Source organism: Pelobates fuscus, chromosome 3 (genome assembly GCF_036172605.1).
Source record: "Pelobates fuscus isolate aPelFus1 chromosome 3, aPelFus1.pri, whole genome shotgun sequence".
Classification (NCBI taxonomy): domain Eukaryota; kingdom Metazoa; phylum Chordata; class Amphibia; order Anura; family Pelobatidae; genus Pelobates; species Pelobates fuscus.
This window is the reverse complement of record NC_086319.1, coordinates 314,030,153-314,051,717: the sequence shown is the minus strand read 5'-3', so window position 1 is coordinate 314,051,717 and position 21,565 is coordinate 314,030,153. Positions and strand designations below refer to the sequence as shown.

The 21,565-nt window shown below is 35.4% G+C and overlaps 1 protein-coding gene across 4 annotated transcripts in view; it reads left to right on the top strand.

Moving 5' to 3' along the window:
* Window positions 1-277: 277 nt before the first annotated feature.
* The window catches only part of NTRK3 (neurotrophic receptor tyrosine kinase 3), a 560,615-nt gene continuing 539,327 nt past the window's right edge, over window positions 278-21,565 (top strand). For all 4 annotated transcript variants that reach the window (XM_063448881.1, XM_063448879.1, XM_063448883.1 and 1 more), the window contains exon 1: window positions 278-740. In XM_063448881.1, coding sequence (XP_063304951.1) covers window positions 493-740 — 248 coding nt within the window. In that variant the 5' untranslated portion in view covers window positions 278-492. The remainder of the gene's footprint in view (window positions 741-21,565) is intronic.

Below are 21,565 nucleotides of genomic sequence, written 5' to 3'. Positions count from 1 at the left end.
GATCTCTGATCTTATATGTGTATCACTCCCTTCCCCTGATCCTTCTTTGCCCCCCCCCCCCCCCCCCCTCCCCCCTTCCCTCCCTGTTTTCTGTTTTTTTTGCAGGTGTGACAGTTTGAATTCTGCCCAGTAGGTGGGACTTGGTGACTTTAGCACCAGTGTTTTTTTTCCTGTCTCCCCCATCTTCTGTTGCATTCCTCAGAAGTCCTGAAGACCTTCTGGAAAAAAAAAATAATTATATAATTTTTTTTATTTTTTTTTGTAAATTAAACCAACATTCTGGAATCAACAAGGCAGACATCAGGCACAATGTATCTCTCTGGGCTGCCTTTCTAAAATCTTCAAGGATGAGTTTTACTGCAAGAGGATTTTACATCTGATTGTCCATCACAGGCAAAGGCTGACATTTTTCCCCTCATTTTGGTTTCCTTTCCCTCTTTTGCCCCCCTCCCCTCCCCCTCGGTGTTTGGGGTTGAAAGGCAGTTGTCTGAGATGGATGTGTCTCTTTGCTCTACCAAGTGTAATTTCTGGAGGATTTTCCTATTGTGGAACATTTTGCTGGTCTATTTTGGATCGGTTCTGGCTTGCCCTGCTAATTGTGTGTGCAGCATGACTGAGATCAACTGCAAGAAGCAGGATGATGGCAATATATTCCCCCTTTTGGAAGGGCAAGAATCTGGGTCCACGAATGGGAACACCAGCCTCAATATCACTGACCTCTCCAAGAACATCATTTCAATGTAAGTTCAATCCTCTCCCTTCTTCTCCTTAAAACAAAATGAAGATGTCATTGATCCCATTGTACCTTGAAGACAGTGCCAGGTGCACCAGCCTGCCCTGACTGTCACATTAGTGCCAATAACTTGCATTTCTCATTGGTAAATGTGTCTTGTTTAGTAGAAGGTTATGAAGATGTCCCTCAAAACATTTTGAGCTCCAATAAAGTTATATAGTGACTTGTAATATGCAATGCACTGGCTATAGTGTGCCTATAATATATTCAACCCCCCCTTAATTAATAAAATAATGCAGAGCTATATCGATGAATTAGCTACTGTATGTGAAGCCTGGGCTAAAATGCATTCTGGATCTACATTATAATGAACAGAGTACTTATTTCTAAGATAAAAACACCAGCATTGATTTCATCAATTCATAGTTTAATTATCACACAGCAAACTAAGACGTGTGTGAGCAGATTTGATCCTGTTGAGTGCCATCTGTCACGTAAATGGTTAAAGAAATCTGTTACTGAGTATCTAGATATTGCAAAGGGACAATGTATCTGTGCTGGAGAAAGAAAATGAGTCTCTTAATAGAATATTAAGTCCTTCAGCAACCTTCTAGTGTTATCTAGTACAAGTCAATGCTGGAAGTGTTTTTTGGGGGAAAAAAGAAAAATGCAGTCCATCCATATCAGGAGATGGACAAAGAGAATAGACAAAACATGCCTTTATTCTGATCCACCCTTCCACAAGTACTGGTGTTTTGTCACTGTGCATTGGTTGAAAGAGGTCTTTGCAGTTTCTAGTTAAAATGTTTTACTGTGATTACAGGGCTCATCAAATTGGCAATGCGGTTCAAACCCATGTAACAAGTGTGATTTACTGAACCAGCTCTTAAGATGGTGCATCACTGATCAGTATAGGTTTGCCTTTAAAAATCCACCAAGCAAGATCAATTGAAAGAATCCTTAATCCTATTGCATAAATACTAGTGTCTTGATAATAAACTCGGTGTTTGCTGTTACAGTCACAGTCACTTTGAGTTAACTATTGTGGTGCAGCAATAGGTCTGTAATGAAAATCTGCAGCCACCCAAGGGTTAAAATTTTGCTTTTTATTTTCCTTGTTATCCCCCTTATGTGTGATATTCAGGAGTGGAGATGTCTTGATGCTTGGGTATCTCACTATCTGTACACTTTGAATAGCTATGGCAAATAACACTTTAATAATATATACTGCTGCTATGCTATTTTGCATATGAGATATGTAAACTCATATTGGTGGAATTGTAAAAGTATATAGAAATAATGTGCGCTAGAAAATAAATACTGGGTATTAGTTTTAGTGTGGGAGCAGTCTCTCCATTATGTTCAGATTATAGCATATAATCTTCCCTTTTCTCCAAATGTCAGATATTACATGATCTCTGTATGAAAACCCCATGGTGTTAACAGAATATATTGATAGAAATCTTGTTGTCCTAAAGGTTTTGGATACAGCCTTTAAAAAGTATATCCCTGCATTTTGGTTTGGTTTTAATCACATGAGAATATGGAGATGAAACCCATTTATATGCTCGTCGGTAATACAATAATTAAGCATCGCATATATGTGAACACAATGTGCAGATCTGCTTTCTTCTCACTTAAGACAACATTGTTTAAATATTCAACTCTCCAGCTAGCTGATAATTACAGACAAACCCTTGGATGTGTATAGGCAGCGAGGGTGTGTTGTAGTTTTGTTATATTGGTGGCACTGATTTATAATATAAATAATGATTAGACATTTGATACATCTTTGCAATATAACACCACTAAAACTGACTGATTTCTTTTTATTTATATATTTATTTCTTTTCGTTTGTTTAATAAACATCTTTTGCGACCTAACTTAACTAATGGGTCACTACGCATCGTTACCTTTTTCAGAAAAATAAAAAGACTTGTGTTTAATAGAGTTGTATCTGGATTCTTTAATTTACTGCTTACCCTGTGAAGCAGAGCTGTTAAGGGCTTGACCCCATATAGTTAAGGTTGTAAAATCATTTTTGCTAAAATGTTGCCCAGCTTTGCAACCGTGAGATTCGTTTCAGTACTGGTTTTCCAAATCTGGATCTGAATTCGAGACAGTGAGTGCCAACATGGCAATTAAACAGGGTGAGGAGTAGGGGGCGTAATGTAGATCAAACCCCTATAGCAGTCTTTCCTGCGTTATAGGACTGCTGTCTTGTTCAGTAAAATATGGAATTAATATTTAAGTTACCCTCCATCTTGAGTCCATCAGTACAGTAGGTTACTTTGCAGATACACTGGAAGATGGTTTTGTTTTGATAGTTACCTCTGATAGGTGGTTGCTTTTCATGCACACCTTGTTTATATAGAGTCAACGTGTGCATGGATTTATAGTGTCTTGTGATTTATGCCTTTAAGTTGTTTTAAACAGTAATCTGGTTAATTAATATTGTGGTTTCTAAAAAAACATGTGTGTGCATGTTGGGATATGCAGTCATTTTCAGATGAGGACACACAGCTTGCCTAAACTGTGGGAAGCACAATCAAGTGTGCTTTTATGAAATATACCCCAAAATTAGGATAGTGTCAAGGCTGGTAGACAAAGCCTTTATTATAACCATAGTCAGTTGTTGTATTGGCTTAGATTTAGAAGTAACATCTTGGATGATAGGCATAAATAAACAAGATACTTTGGCACACATGAGATGAAATATAGAATGGTAGCTTCATGGAAATGTGAGTTCCCTGGGATATCACCTGCTGTCATCAATATATCAGTCACTGAATTTACTATACGTGATATAAAATGTTATATTTGAATCCTCTGTGTATTTTATGCCTTTCCACAAAGGCGCAATAAGCAGCCAGACCCAACCGTTGCTTATTTACCTGCATGAATAAACAATAGCCTAAATGTAAATATCAATGAGAAAATCCAGCCAAATCCCGTGTTATTACATGGAGTTGATTTATCTAACGCTTACAATTTTTAGACACTTTGATAAATCAAATCCATGGAGTAATATAAGATTTACGAGTTTTATTTCATGAGGGGTAAAATTACACAAGCTGAAAAATGTAGGCCATAATGTTTTGTCACATAATCCCAACTCGCCCCTTACGTTCGCAATGCATAAAATAAGTCAAAGAAAATTATTTTAAAAATTGTAACACACTTCTTCATTTTCATGATCAGGGGATGTAAATGGAACATCAGTGATAGCAATTAAACTGAATATAGTTTTGTAAAATGGTAGCACCGTGCAATTTTGTAATGCATAGGTCTATCTTCTTAAAGATATAGTCATATGAATGTCAATCTACACAAACCATGGGTTTCCGAAGGAAAAACGCCAAAATGTATAGACTTCCTCTGGGACATCCATACATGTTTCATCCCACAGCTTTCTTCTGCTCGCAAAACTTCATCTTCTAAAATGAGAACACATGCAACCAATCTTATGCTTACAATGTGTGTTTATGAATTCAATTTAACAAGGTCCTCAGTTAATTAGTGTTCTAGTGTCTGGCTCATTCTTTCTTCCTTTGTAAATGGAGGAAGAATAACAGATCTCTTTTTATTGAATGTGTGAAGTCAGAGCTATTCATTTTACACATGAGACTTTAGGATCAGGGCCATGGGCAGGATGGAGTCTGAATAAATCGTTTGTGGAGAATGGTTAACAACAACATAATGAATATGAAAAGTGATCCTTGTATTTGCATTCACAAAAGGGATGCACAGAGATTGCAAAATATATACTCACACACAGACACACACAGACACACACACACACACACACAACATACATTATCAAACATGGTATCTGTTATTCTCTAAACACTGGTGAGTTGTCAACCAGTTTGAAAAATCTTGGCCACAGAGGAAGTACTGAATACAAAAATATCTCCAAATTTCCTCAGTTGGAGAATTTTTTTTTTTTCTATTTCTGGAAAAACAGCTACTTGGTGTTTAGCGAATAAACTCACGTTTATGTGTCTTTTTGTAATCAGTGAAATAGCTGTAAAATAAACCCATTTATACTAACTTACTTCCTAAGTGGAACATATGTTCTAAGCCATAAAGAAGAGATTGTTCATTGAGTAGGCTTTAAAATTCTTCACTCATTAAGGCAAACCAGCCTGATACATTGAAGAGATGCAAAATCATAAACTCTGTTGAAATACCAATGTGGTCAGCCGAGTGTTGACACAATTACTAAAGCCTAATCATTTTGGAAAGTTGAGTTAACTGGAACATCTGCAACATTCCTAGATACCTTTTTAAATGCAACTGTTCGTACCGCCGTTTCTAGTTTAAAACAATAACTATTGTGCCATGGCTGGCAATTGGATTTATTTATCTAACCAAAAAATTATGGTGAATTGACAATAACTTGGCAAAACATGTTTGTCAAACGAAACCACAATGGAAAACTAAACATTTACCCAACATTTCTATTTTCATTGAAAGTTTTAAATTTTTAATTTCATTGTCAATTAAGCCTATTTTGTTTTGTTTTTTTAGAAAATATGCCTGTGCGATTTGGGGGTGCTTGTCTCCATGCATCTATATTTAAAAGATGAAAAAATGCGTAACGTTAATTGATCTAATGTCATGGACTTGTATCAACTCACAGCTGTGCCTTTTGCAAACCCAATAAAATGTTACATGATGACTCATGACATTTATTTCAGGATTTTCATTAAGGGATTTTCACATACAAGAGATGAGAGCTGCCAAAATATTGCCTGGGTGGACATAAGGTGAAAACTTGTCACTGTTCCAAATACCAATATAATATTATAATAACTCATCGCAAATATTTTACCTTAGAAAATTGTCCATTACTTATTGTAGTTGTCAATTACTCATTGCTCAGTTTTTCTGTATAATATGTTTTAAAACTTCTTTCATGTTTAATTCCGTTATTGAATCATGTCATTTTGTGTAAAAATTATTAGTCTACCAAGTTAAAGGGTGCGGCCCATGGTAAAATAGCTATTTTGAGGGAAACGAAAATAAACTACTATAAAACTTTACAAAATAGTAACTTAAATTTCATATGAAGCCAGCGCTTTAGTTTAAATTAAAGTGTATTGAATGTTTTGTAATTACTATTGATAGTCCATAATTTACTTCGGTCCGATGCCAATACTGTGCTGTAGATGGTTTTTTGAACTTATTTATGGCGTGGGTTATTTGTGAGCTGTGAAATGAATCGTAAAAATGGTATATCCCCTATTAGCAGTATGTAGAATGGGACAGCTAGAATTATATATTTTTACATTTTACTTCATTCATAAAATGGATAATATTGGGTGCAAACAAGGACATATAGGGTTGAAATAATGAAACAAAAAATTAAGCACTTGCTAAATTTCTTTCTTTATTGAAGCAATACTGGAATATTGGAAATACATTAAGCAATTATTTATTTTTCTATTTGTATGTTTGAGTCCACAAGCTATAAGATTGATAGGAAAGTTGTAAATAATATAATATTTTTTTTTTCTAGCCATTAGACTTGCACGTTGGGTTTTGGCAGAACTGCAGATAGTCCGAACATCGGCTGTTCAGCGGCTGTACTGAATTTCATATCTCTGACACCATATGATTGTATAACTAAGCAAACAACTAGCATGATGGACAAGCACGTTCGTTTCCTTCGCAATTTAGAATTCCACCTGCGTTAGTCTGTAACAAAGGGCCCATCCATTTGATGCTAGAAAATGTTACTGCAAATACTGCCAATACAGTGTGAATAGATAAATAAAAGGATCCATGTCAAGTCATATTAGTCAATTGAACTGTGCTTTTCTCAAAAGGTGATGTTTCAGTTTCAGAATTTCTAAGTTAATAATTCTAGACCATTTAGTGTCAATTTCTCCTGATGAAGAGTTTTTGTGCAGTCTATAAAAATAGAATTCTTTAACTAGAAATCTGGAGTTACCATAGGCCCTATGCCATAATACTTGCTTGGTTGACATGACTCTAGTATAATCCTTATTAAATAGGTGTATTCCAAATGCTGTAGTCACTCATAGTGTCTATCACAGTATTGCTTTTTATCACAAAGCCCTTATAATCAAAAATGTCTACCTATAAAACCCATACATTTCCCCAAAGTGTGAATACTAGAGAAGAATGGGTGAGTCCATTATGGAGGTAATGGTCATTACTCACAACATATTCAATATAAATAATATACCTGAAAATATTCCCCTTGTGCAAGATGTGACTCTTATTTAATCATACATTGCATATATTTGTGTCTTTAATACAATTTGCAAGTATAGTTTGGTTAAATAGTGTTCTAAAATAGTATTAGAAAAAAAAAAATTAGGTACCAAATGAGACCTTATAGCCTGTATCATTTAACTTATAGATAAATGTAATATTAGCAATTTTTTTTAAAACTCTGATACAAATACAAGCCCACATTTACTATGTGTACTTCAGGTTTATGTTACTATAGGGTTTGAAATTTGGAATTGTACGACTGGTCCCTGAATGATGGGTTCTATTATTAGACTAGATGAATTAGGTCAGTAAGCACACGAAGAGAAACAAAACAATGTTTTGTTGATCAGCCTTAAATTTTCTAATTAAGTAAAGTAGTGTTGGATGGAAGCACTGACTTGGTCACTGCTAAAGATGAATTGAGCAATTATAAGCATGCCATGCAATTGATCTGTTAATTATGAATGGGTAAGTATAAGACGATGTCTGAATTCCTCTCAGAGGTCGTAACACTCTCTGACTTACAAACACTATATACATTTTATCATTGCCATTACATAGGTGTGGCAAAGGATGCAGAATAAAAGTCATTTAGGTTTCCTGCTGAACCATATTCAGGACAATGCCTGCAGATGCATTCGAGCTGCTGTTCTTTTATAAAATCACTAGTCCCATTTATCCCAGTGGTGAATGTCTTACTACTCCCTTGTCATCTATACTCTTAATGGTTTTCCCTCTAATTAGGTCCACTACCATATCATTAACACCCACATCTTTTGCTATCTAGGATACACTGCAACTCATCACACCATCACAATTTTTCTCATTGTCCACTAAATGTGAGCTTTAAGCGAATACTTCTCACGCATTCTAATGTCGGGGGCTGGGATATCTTTTTTTTGGTCAGTACTGAATTTAATGTTCTTCTTCTCTAGGAGCATGTGATTTTTTCCTTTGATTGAAAGGCACTGCACACTTGTAAACTACTGCAAATGTTGTTGTATTCAGGCTGCATATTTTGCTTTGCTGAGCCTCTCTACTAGGGGAATACAGCATATACACACGTATGTGTTTACATAGAACCTTTATTAAATGATCAAAATAAGCATTGGACCATCTGGAACTCCTTCTAACCAGGGAAACTCACTCGTATTTTTTGTTGTTTTTGGATTGACTAGGTTATCATATTTCTCTTGTTGTTTGCTAGATTATTGTGGTAGTATTTCTAAACAATGCACAACTTGATCTGAAGATGCTAGCATGTCCTAACTCAATCTTATTTGTTGATATTTGTGCCTGAGGATCAAGGACCTTGAAGGGAATGTGATAACTACCCAAGGTTCCATGTCTATATTAATGTGGTAGAACATTACATGGGTATGATTGGGATTTCTACCAACAGGGACCTTTCCATTTACAATAGGGATGTTCAAATGGTAGATAAACAGATCCTGCAGAATGGGAACTCATATTTATCACTAGAATTACTACTCTGAAGCATTCATTTACCTTTCGGTTATCCCAGATTTACAGGAACTTCTCTTTAAGATCATAACTCATAGACATCTGCATTTGTTTTCTAACAAAAAACGATTCATCCAAGTCTTAATTTATTAATTTGAATTAAAAAAATTAACAAAAACATGTACCGTGACAAAATAAGCAAAAAAAAAAAATGACATGTTAAACAAACATTTTCCATTTGGGTAATTGTCTCATTCATATGCCCAGCCTCTTTGCACAATCCTGGTCACTAAATTCAGTAACTAAATATTTGTTTTGTCACACAGGCTTGTCCTATCAATTCAAGCTTTTTGGAGGTATAAGGGTGTTTATATTAAAAATTATATATATGTAGAATTGTTGGGCATTTTTCGAACACATTGACTTGAGGTTTTTGAAAAAGCAGATTTACAATTTTATGACTTTGTGTCCTCTGAGCTGTAGTCAGTGATTTTGTATTGGGATTCCAGAAGTGTTCCTGAGAAAGACACAGAGAAAAAGTGTCTCTTCTCGACTTATTCTGTGTTGTGTTGTGCAGTGTCATTGTATATTCTTGCTGTATATTGTTTCTTTCTGCACTATGCATATTATTTATTTTGACATCGTACAGTGTGAATTTCAAATTTTAGGCCAAACTAGAAAACATTGGTTGCATAGCTGACAAGAATTTTTGCAGTTTGGCTTTTGTAACCTCAAAATATAATCTCACTTTCAATTTACTTTAAATTCGCAATTAAGCAAATACACCGTTTTGACTCCTGCCCTGACCTTTACCTATAATCTTGTAGAATTGTCTATTTCAGTAACTTTTTACTAGAAATTTTTCTCTATTTCTTTTTTTTTAAATAGCCTCTGTAGCTGGCTATTCTTAATGACTTAGTAGAACATTGCTCAAAAAAGAAGGCTAGTATGTGGTAGTTTAGTCCTAAAGTTGCAGTTAGTCCAGCTAGTTAGCAGTCATAATGCAGTTTGGAAATCTTTTAAATTTAATATTCTGTACACCAACATAATTAAAGAGCAATCACTGTCTGTTGCAGTGATAGTTCTTTAATTATATTTGATTTATCTGGAGTTGTTTTTGTATTGCATCTCAATTTCTCTTTACTTAAAATCCTTAGAATAAATAAGTAAGAGTAACATGGTTGTGTGCATTTAACTGTTTTACTATTGAACTGTTATACTATTTTCACCACTGTCAGTGCCAGTGCCACCACTAATTCAACTACTCCCACCAACTAACACTAGTTGACAAAAAGTGTTCCTATTAGGGCAGAAATAGTGCCACAACTATAACCACTAAGACGTTTTCACCAGCAAAAAAACAGAAGGCAAAGGCAGCTGTTGCGTAACATCAAACAAAAGCGTGGGCCCATTTCAACAACGCTGATAATAGGTGGCAGCTGTAGACTTCATGAGAAAAGTAAGTAGGACAAAGGATATTGTGAGGATGATACTACTAGCTTATCCAGCACATTTGTTAGTCGAGACAGTTTGTACTGGTGTTAAATTGACACTAATTTGTCCACTTGTCCAACAGATTTTGGTGATTTCACTCTAGGGTGATACCCAACCCAACTAATTAGTCAGTTGGTAGCTGTTAGTTGTTCTTCCTTCACCATGCTTGAATGGGAACCAGCACCACCTTCCTTCATACAGCACTTCCATCAAGAATGTAGTCTGCCCACTTTATAATTCCTGCTTTGCAGAGTGTTGAAGGAGCAGCTGGCAAAGACTGGTGGTCATTCAGGGAATTTTGGCTAGTGACGAGCATGCATTTTTCTCAGAGCACACTTGTGGCAGCCTAAGGTATCTGATGTGGATGTAAATAGCATGTGATGCAGCAGTAAGCAGTTCTGGTGTTGGCTGCAGGTTTGAAGATGGGGTCAGTAGACCAGCAAGGTTACTGAGGCTACTGATCATTCCTTCTTCATTCTGTGGCGATGGGTGAGCAGAAAACCTGTGAAAACATATTGCGGTCGTTTAGAAGGATGGTAGAACAGTAGATAGGATAGCAGGCGAACACTTAGATGGAAATGCATTTTGTGGTCACAGAAGATGCATTGAATATGTTAAAGGCTCTCCATGATGATCATTTTGTAACAGGCACTGTTTGACTTGACATTTAAAATAAATGGTCAACTGGTTGTAAAGGTTGTTATCCCAGTAGTGAGATCTTAGCTTGCAGGGTTACTTAAGCAATGTTGATAAACATTGCCAGAGACTGCCACCAAAATGTGTAATCTAGACAGGTAATTCCTAGAAATGGCAGGATATCCGTACTGGGTGGAACTCCTCTTTAGAGATTCTGCAATTGATTCTGGATGCTATAGCTATCTCTGCTATGGAATCCAATAACTTCATTAGGAGAAACATGGACAATGATATGGTAGTTTATTACAGGCCTTTCAGAGATGAAAACCTGAGCAAGAACACTGCCAGTATAGAATTGGTCATCCCTGGTTCACACACTCCTAGAACAAGATGAATGCCTTCATTGAGAATGACAAAGTTGTTCCTGGTGGCACAAATTTGGTGATGTAACCTTACTTGTCAGGAAGCTCAACAACAAAAAACGAAAGGTTGGAATTACCCTAAATTGATGCTAGCCACCATGTGTGCCCTGAGAATATAGGGTTAACTGCTACTTAAAAACAATTGCCTGAAACCTGGAAAAAGAAACTGAATCTCAGGGGAGGGAGTTCAAAGAAAATATTGCATAGAACATGCTTTGAATAATTACGTTATACCGTTTGTGTAATTTATGACAATTTTCTAGGAAGACATGTTCACTGTATTTTGTCTTTCTCCTGATAAAAGATAAACCCATGAGCAGACATAATAATTTATAAAGCATTTGTTAGACTGTTTTAGTAATGGGAGAATGACCTAACAGGTAAAGGCAGGGTATTCTAACTCAGACATGTGAAAATCCATTTAATGATAAAGCACAACATATTATTTAGCCCTTAATACTACTGAAAATATGACACACGAATCAAGTGTTTACAAAAAGGAAATCATTTTGTATTTTTATGGCTTTCAATAGAAATTTTATAGTGAGCAGAATCTAATTAGCAGAATTGTCAGCCTAAAAACAAGGTTAATTTATAAAAGTGACAATTTCTATAGAAATCTTTTTTTCTATTGAAACACTTTTTCCAAGCTTTTTTTTTTTTGCAAGTTAAAGTGCTTTAGGTGTTTGGAGACTCCCTTTAAAGGGATTTAATAAAAAAAAAAAAAAAAAAAAAGTCTACACTCATATGGATTGGAGAGTTTGACTGAAGAACCTATGCTCGTATTTTAGGATAATGAATGATTAGTGTTGTTTGTGGTTTAATTTTGCACATCATTTGAATAGTTTTCAAATCTAATTACATATTACATGAAATGTTTTTCTTTTTTAATATTTGGATGATTTTGTCAGCACAAACTTTATTTATGGAAAATCCACATGAATGGAAGAATTGTATTCTTCATGCAAATGTAGTTTGTCTTTAGACATAATTTTGACAAATAAAATGCGTGTACAAAGTACATTCATTCATTCCTTCTAAAGGCTACACGTGGCAGCCATTTTATCAATTTAAGTCTAAATCATGTGTTGAATAGAAAACCAGATGTATGCAGATTGCAGTCTTTTTGCAATTCCATGCTGTGGCCTTCAATGCTTTTTTTCTTTTGATATTGTTTCTTCAGTAATATTGCCGGGTTTCGATAATTTATTTCTGATTAATGGACAGACAGCATCTTATAGTCCAAGTGCTGTGGCCAAGACTTCTATAAAATTAATATTGCATCATTGAAAATGTAGTATAGTTCAGCCAGATATATTTGTATTTGTTACTGTGAAATTAATACCATTTTTAAATTTATTTAAGACAATAGTTTTCATTTACTCTGCTATCATATAGAAAGAAGTCTCGAAATCCCATTGCAAGGGTGGCAGTGGTGGTTGGGTAGGGTAGTATAATGTCCACCTTTAACAGGACTTTAGGAATGCTAATTTGCGATCCTCAAGGAGCATGGCATTTAATGATAGTGATTTTTAATAAATGTTTCTAATTTTTTGGTATCTACTCTTATTTTGTGTATTGAGTTAATTTAATTACTTCAGCTGACCTTTGACTTTGAGCATGGATCATATACTTGTTTGCAGCTGATTGGAGGGAAAACCCATTTCATAATTTAAGAATGAACAGAGCATGTGTTGATACTGCTTCCTTACAGAGTTTTGAGTTCACTGTTGTGTGTTGCAAATTAATTCTTTTTTTTCCATAATATTATTTCATTAAACTCTTCTGGTCTGAGGGCGTCTGTGGTCTACCTCTTTGCTGCTAAGCTGTTGTTGCTATAGACTTTTCTTAGAAGTAAAAATACTTGTAACAAGTTCACTTCGCAATCATTTGGCCAACTAACTCACTGAGAAGGTGGCATCTATTGTGTAAGGCATTTTTCTGACAGTATTTTGATTTGGAGATGTCATGGCTGTGTGCTTGACTTGATATATCTGTTAACAATGAAGGTAGCCCAAGGACAGCTGTTAGGTTTCACATCTGGACCTTATCCTACAGTATGTTGACCTCTCTCTCAAGGAAGCACTCTAAGCCTAAAACAATCCTTTACTCTCTGCAATCCTCTATCCTACAGCCCAACACTGTCTTTCTTCCACTAACATTCCATTTCCCCCTTTGTGTCTCTCAATCATCCTATCTCCCCTCATCAAGTTTCCATCTATCCACTTCACCAACTTTATATATCTGTATCCCACTGTATTCCCTCACATATTGTGTGTTTCTCCTCATCTCCAATAGCCTGTATAATGTCTTCCTACCTACCTTACTAATCACCATTGTGTCTCTCTCACTCCCATCCCTCTAACTTTACCTTGTATCTTGCTATTTTAAGTGATCAGGGGTTAAATAGCCCCAACCCATGGCTATAGCCCCTAAAGCCACTCCTAATATTGCCTACGTGCTTGCCTAATAAATACATCATCTAATTACAAGAGGTATTTACATTTCTTTTTTTTAACCCTTGAATGGGGATAAGCATAACATTTCCATGAATTGACCAGAGAATAGTACATTTTAGGTGTAAGTAGATAAGATGGATAATTGTTCCATATGGCTATTTCCCAACTTGGCAGCACTGTAATAGATTTTTGTGAAATGCAATTTCACCAGAGTATAAACATTTTTGGAACTTCATTATTTTTTCTTTTAGCTAGTATGTTTTTCTCTGCCACCTCAACATGGAGATGTTGGATTTACTTTTTTAAAAAAAAAATATGTAAAATCGTCTAGTTTTTATCTTTTTTTCTTCTTCTAGTGCAGAATGAAAAAACATAAAGCTAAATAAGGGCATGGCAAGATATCAAAATGATATTTTCTCAGGGCATAGTGAAAGAATTTTGAATATCTTGCAAAGGGCATGTGGAGGAGTATAAGTGCTGATGATGGAGAAAGGATTTTAGCCATGTTACAGATCATACCTGTGTGCTACCTTGCTAAAAACTAGACTTTTTAATAAAAATTAAAAGGCCAATAGGGCAAAAAAAAAAAAAAAATGGGTCAATCAGTGTAATGCAAGGTATATAAGTATTTTCCAGGCATTTGGTTCACAGATCAAGTGAGAAGAAGTAACCAATGAAGAAAAAAAAGAGGAAGAGCAGTAAAATAAATGACTTATATGTGTTTATTTTATATTATATTATTATTGTTAATATTGGGCTTTTTTTTTTTTTTACTGCTTTTGCTTTTTTTCTTCTGTTGGTCACTTCTCAGTAGTTCTGTGAATAAAATCACATCCCATAAATCATCTCTTGTTTGGCGGCACTGGTGAAAATTACGAATAACAAATCAAACTGAACATGCTTGTCTTTTGGTACTGATTAGATGCAGAGTGGCCATCCACAGTTCCAATGTTTACCATTCTATACCCAGTTGTTTATGAGTGCCCAAGTTTCTCCTCCACTATGCCCAAAGATAATGCATCATAACTGCTATGGGAAAAGGAACAGAGAGAATCATGTTTCTGGGTCACTGATCTACCAGCATGGCAATTTGTTAAAGAAAGGACTCCTGATGAGAAAATTTGGAGTCTGGTGGGGGAAACTAAAGCAATTCCTGTGCTAGTTTTGGATCTCGGGAATTGAATTTCAATGCAATGGTTGAAATTACTTTTTCATGTGCCTACCCCTGTCCAGGCAATCTTGAGCATAGTGCAGTTTTATACTCTTTTTTATTTATTTTTTATTTTGTATTACTTCTCTTTGTTTCATTATTTTCGCTGACAACCAGTTTTTCACTACAGATTCACTACATACTGATTTGATATCGAGCAACATTTTACTTTCTTGTGCTCCAAATATTGTATTTGAGCATAGTTGCATAGTTGTTTTTTTCTCCTCCTATGCATTTAACATATATTAAATGAGAAATGTCACTTCCTGGGATATTTAATATTATGTTACTTATCCATATATTTTAAATATGCATTTGTGAAGTGTGAAACATAATATTAAATGTAGTAACCTGCTCCTCTTTAACCTGCAATTAGGCACCTCCATCTTAGCTTCCTGTTATTCATTGTTATAAATTCTGTCCTTTGTATCTGACCGTCAGCATAGAGAAAGCATGCAGGGAATAGGAGAAATTAAACGTTTCTTTTTCTTCTCATTTGCAATTTTAGCCTTGCCTTGTCTCAACTGCTTAATGATGTAGTTTGCTAAATCTTTAATATAAATGTAAAATTACCTGGGCGTGTCCTGAAAAAAAGTTAAAGGGATAATATAATGCTAGGAATACAAAGTTGCATTCCTAGTCACTATAGTTCCCTCGCGTCGCCCCTTTCTCTCGTGACCCCCCACCCTCCCGCCACGCAGTGTAAGGGTAAAAAAACAACAACCTTAATGTACCTGATTCAAGCTCCAATGTACTTCGGTGCTGGGTTAGCAATTGGGGGCATTTATTTGCATGTGCGGCAAATACTGCAAGCGCATTAGGCCCTCCGCATGGGAAAACATTGTGCAATAATTGACTGATGCTGGATGTCCTCATGCAACCACCAGGAAGTGCCTTGAGTGGCAGTCCAATTAGCAGCCACTAGGGGCAGTCTTAACCCTGAAAGCTAATTATTGCAGTTTCTCAGGGTTAAGGAGATAGGGTCACTGCATGCAGACAACTTGAGCTGATGTCTGGACTGTATTATCCCTTTAACCCAAGTTATAGATGATTTTCAATTAGGTAAATTCCATGAAAGTGACCGTTCCTATTTAGTGCTAGAGAATTTGTCCTGGTGCTTCTATTACTTGTGGTACCATAAGGATCCCTATTTAGTGAAGTCTATTGGCTTATAATATTAGTTTCAAAAAAGAGTGTGATTCAGCTAGCTGGGCTAAACTGGTCTGGTCTCAATTTCTACTTGGGTCTTCCGCAAAAAAATTTGGAAATAGTCCATGTTTATGATTTACTATTGAGGATTTGCTAGCACAAACATGCTGTAGTGGTTATTTTTACGTATAAACAGGGAGTAATGAAGCATATAAAAAATAGTAACATTGTAAATATGATTATAAATGAATCAGTTTATTATTGTTATTTAATTCAGTATCAGTTCCTATGTAGCCAAACCATAATTTGCAACCTCCTGACACCAGTACCAGTGACCCGGAGAAACCTTCAGTGTCACAAGATCCCACAACCTGCTCTGGTTATTGGGCTAAGTCACGAGAAACAGATATTCTCACCTTGCAAAAATTGATGAAAAAAGGTGTCAAATGTGGTTACCAAACTAAATGATTAAAGCGGTATACCATGCTAGTTCCATCAGTCTGCAAATAGCAAAAAAAAAAAAAAAAACAATTAGTGGGATATTAGGGGTTTTATTTTCCAGACATTTTAAAGGCCAAGATATTACTTTATCAATTCAAGAAAAATAGAGCTAAAAATAAGAATCAAAATCCTCTGAGTAATTGGGGGTGGGGGCTAGGCTAAACAATAGCACCAAGATAATTAAAACATAATTTTGAATGCAGTTACTTAAAGTGTCTCTTTTAATTAATCACTTTAAAAGTTATTTTTTAATAATTTTTGTCCTTGGTCTTTCATTCTTCTTTTAGAATATTACTTGATAAATGTATCTTCTATTTGTGGTTTAGTTTATAGTATTGTTAACTATTATTAATAGCTTATTCAATAAGGCATCATGGTCATTCCGCTGTTTACCCACAAATGGATTAATATAAGCTGAATGCAACTTAATTTGGTTGCTACTTCTGAGAGCACCATAAAGGGGAACACGGAGTAAAACCCAAATAATGCACTGTCACGATTTTTGTAGAGCAAGGTCAAAGAGATGGACAGATAGAGCTAAAAATATTCAGAATGTAATTTTTTTTTGGTAATCAGAAATAGTAGCTTACATAAATAAATTGCTTTTGCATTCATGCAGCGTATACATGTTTTCACTTTTCTGCTTCAAATCCTCTTTTTTAATGCTGTTTTTCACTTGTTACAAATGAACTTTCTTCTTTGCTGACGTCTGTGATGCATCCTCCATTACCTCCCCTTCATCCTTCTTTTTTTCTACATCTCCATTGTCCTTTTCACTTCCTCCCAATCTGTCACTCTGTTAATCTCCCTGCACCCAAAATGCTTTGTCTAGTTCTTTGTCAGCCAGAGGACTCCGGACATCTCAGAGGCACAGAGCAGTCTTATTGTCTGTAGAATGAGTAAAAACTGCTAGGAGGGAGAATTTTGATGTGGGAAGTAGGTCTGTGACATGGGGGAAGGGAGAACAATTAAGACATTTAGTATTGCAATTTTAAGACATATTATGTATTTTGCCCCACAATTATCCCTACAAAATTCAAAGGTTTTTGTTTATAAAATGTTAAAAACCACATTTCAGAATGTAGGCCAACATAGTCAATTGGAAATAAATTTCTGAATCAGGGGATTCATTATATACAGCATGATGTAGTGTGGGAATAGATTTGTACTGTACTATTTAAACCAGCCAAGATAGATAACATTCTCCAACTCAGGCAAATGGCAAATATTATCCCAGAACGTCTGTCATGACCTGCATTTTTTAATTTGGTTCCCAATTTGCTAAAATTCACTGTTTAGTAAATAGGTCCCTTTAGTCAAAGTTTATGTTCACTACCAAATTGACTTTCTCAGTCCACACTGAATATACCTGTAAGATTGTTAGAAAATGCATAACTGCCTGTAATTGACCTATGAGATTGTTAATATATATATAATATGTTTTATAGTATCCTTACCAGGTCTAGAGGTAGCATATCTCTAAAAAGAGAATGTGCTACTGAGTGTATGCGCAACGAGGCAATTAACAATTAATTTAATTTATGTAGGTATTTCCTAATTACAGCTTAAACACAGGCACAATAGGATCTGAAGAGTTTGACATGGGTGAATGAACAGGGTTGCATTGAAGGCACAAATATGAAGTATTGAACAGGTGACAGCTCGCAGGAAAGTGGATACTTCTCTATGTTCTCTAGTACTGTACAATGAACTGTAATTTTACAGTTAAACCCATACCTAAATATTGCAAGTAACCAATTAAATATACCGTATTGACTAGAATCTTATGCGCATTAGATTTGATTGTGCATTAGATGCAAGCACAAATGTCGGATTAGATACGACAGGCATATGCTGCAAATTCCCTGGGGCGAAATTTTCCGGGCCGAAATTCGCATTCGCATTGCTGCGACAGGGATGTGAAACTTGGCTTCTGTGCACAAGTTTGCAAATTCTTCTCTTAAGTCAGAGGATCGGTCCTCACTTATCAACCTATATGTTGTATAGTAGTATCTTCTTGTACAAATACACATTACATTCTGCTAAATACATCAAAAACATATAAGGAAGATAATTTGATTTATAGAGTAACCATTTTTTTTTTTTCAAATTTCTAGCAGCATGGTGAGAGTTCATTATTGACTCTAATTTTCCAAAACCACAGAGGCCATAGGAACAATTCTAGTATTCTTTGAAATAATTCATACTCCGCAGCATTGGGGATATGCAACAGTGGTATAAGCAAAAATGGGATCACGTTAGTCCTCTATACATACACTCTGGGATGAGCAGCTGATATGCCAGTCTGCCAGGCAGGGATGCCCACAAAGTCTTAAGTGTGGGAAGAAGTCATTTGCTTCCTATTTAGAATTTTTCTGTATATTGCGAATTTGCTCTGATGTCCCCATGAAAAAAAAAAAAAGTGGAATGCAGAGATTGGCTTTAAAAATCAGGACTGTCCTGCTATATCTGGGTTTGTTAGGAGGTATAATAAATTACTGATTACATATTCCAAGGTCACAAGATGAATGTCATTGCTATGTCTCTGCATATACAAATGTATGTGTGTATATATATATATATATATATATATATATATTATTTCCATACAGTATTTTATTTTTGTTTTGTGGGACATTTGAATAAACATATTGTGATGTTTTCACTTTATTTTCTGCCATGCAGATCATAATCTTTGCAATGTGAGAAAATATTTACTGTGTGTTAGCTTTGTTGACGTCTTCATAATTCCAGAAACCATTTATAGCTCTAATAAAATGTAAAAAAAAAAAAAAAAAAAAAAAGTACATTAGGTCATTCACGCATGTGGTTGATTCTCTCTCTCTCTCTCTCAAAAAAAAAGCCTTTTATTTGATTAGATGTTTCTTTAACATTGTTTGCTAGTGTTTCTCCCTCTAAAACATATTAATTTGAACATATAATCACTGTGTCTGAAAATGGCCACCAGAGGGCAATGTACAGCACAGTAAAATAAAAAACGATTGCATAGTGCTAGAATCTCATATCAACTGCAGAGAACGGCAAACTCTGCAGCAAACACTCGTGTATTATTATACAAATCTGAAGAGTGACAATTTTTTTCTTGAGGAAATCATCTAAAATGCAAAGAGATTAATTATGACCATGCAGGCACATCACCTCTGAGTCTCATCTCTGCAGAAAACATATAATTACGAATAACACGTAAACTCCAATAATGAGCATTTAGACCAGACAGAAACTTGATATTTTTGTTGTATGGTTTGCATACAAATTTGCTTATCATCTATATGTAAAACAGAGCAAAAACTACACATTAGCAATTCTAAAAAGGAAAATAAGGAAAGGAAATATATTTTTAAAAATGTTATTACCTTAAATATATAATTACGGTATTGGTCAATTTAGTCTTCACCAGTCTTCAGTGATCGAAGCATTCTCCTACAGCAGAAACAGCTGCTGTTTGAACAAGACAGACAGGGGTTTAACCTTTTGAGAACCTAAGACAGCCTATTGTGTCATAACAGTCTGTTATTTAAGAACCATATTCCACCATGGTATGACACACTAAATGGTTGATTGTTATGGACCTGACAAACTATATAAGAAGGAAATCCCTTGTTGGCATGAGGTCTATAGCAAGCAGAATCCAATAACAACAGTATTTTGCCCTTAAGAAGTTAACAGACCAACACTTGCATTGTGATGATGTTATGACGTTTTTATTTAGTAGATTATATTAACCCCTTAAGGACCAAACTTCTGGAATAAAAGGGAATCATGACATGTCAGACATGTCATGTGTCCTTAAGGGGTTAAAGGAGAACTATATGGTCAGGAACTCAAACATGTATTCCTGACCCTATAGGGTTAAAACCACCATCTAGCCACCCTGGTCTCCTCATGCCTCCCTTTAAAATAGTAAATCTTACTTGTATTCAAGCCTGAAGCTGCTGACTTTGTAACTGTTTCATTTTGACCTACCCCATTGCCTGCTGACATCATCAGAAGTGGTAGCCTAAACCAATCACAATGCTTCCCCATAGAATTGGCTGAGACTGAAAAAGAGGCAGATCAGGGGCAGAGCCAGCATGATTCAAACACAGCCCTGGCCAATAAGCATCTCCTCATAGAGATTAATTTAATCAATTAATCTCTATGAGGAAAGTTCAGTGTCTGCATGCAGAGGGAGGAGATACTGAATGAATGGATGCATTTTAGGCAGCCATGACCCAGGAAGGATCTCTAACAGCCATCTGAGGAGTGGCCAGTGAAGTTATCACTAGGCTGTAATGTAAACACTGCATTTTCTCTGAAAAGACAGTGTTTACTGCAAAAAGCCTGAAGGAAATGATTCTACTCACAAGAACAAATTCAATAAGCTGTAGTTGTTATGGTGACTATAGTGTCCCTTTAAGTTTATATTTTATTAATAGTGACATCACCATCGATAACCAATATTTTTCCAATACTGGAGCCTGATTAACCATACCTTCGTATGAAAAATTACTTGCAATCCCATTGATTTTCCTTTAACACTTAAAGACCAATGGATCTCCAGACATGTTCTGATATAGTAGAACTTGCATACCTCCTGGTCTAAAAAGGGTTAAAATGATTGTTGGATTCGATGTGTAATGTGAATATTCTCAGCGTCTCACGTGCCAGAGCTCACTCTTGTTGATGCATGAGCCTCATCATTCCTAATATTGTTGCTAGTTTCTCATAGATTAAATCATCTCTGGACATGACTTCTGAAAATCCCTTTAAGATATTTCCCAATGAATGCTTATCATCTTGAATAGTCTTAAGTGTACATTTTAGTTTGCAGTTTGCAGTTTGCAGCCATGCTCTATAACTCTCAAGCTATAATAACTGCAAATTATGATGTTGCCAGAGTTTTTAAAGAAATGTGTTTTAAAATTGAAGTTATCAATATAGATCGTGTTTCCTTGATGTGTGATCATCAAGTTGATGTTGCCATTGATGTCAAGGATATTTTGATTTTCCTGGCATCAGTGAAGCAAATGTATTTTTCGTCTATGTTCAAGGATATTGAATTTAGAATAGTATTTAAAGGGGAACTATCACTTATCTGGAGTTTTTACTATTGTATACAACAATAAAAAAAAACCCTATCACTTGTTAACCTTTTTCATGAGGTGCTCTGTTTTCTTTTAAAGTTATGATAAAGATTTAGAAAATTGCCTAATAATCCAGTTCATGCAAGGAAATGCCAGGGTAAGC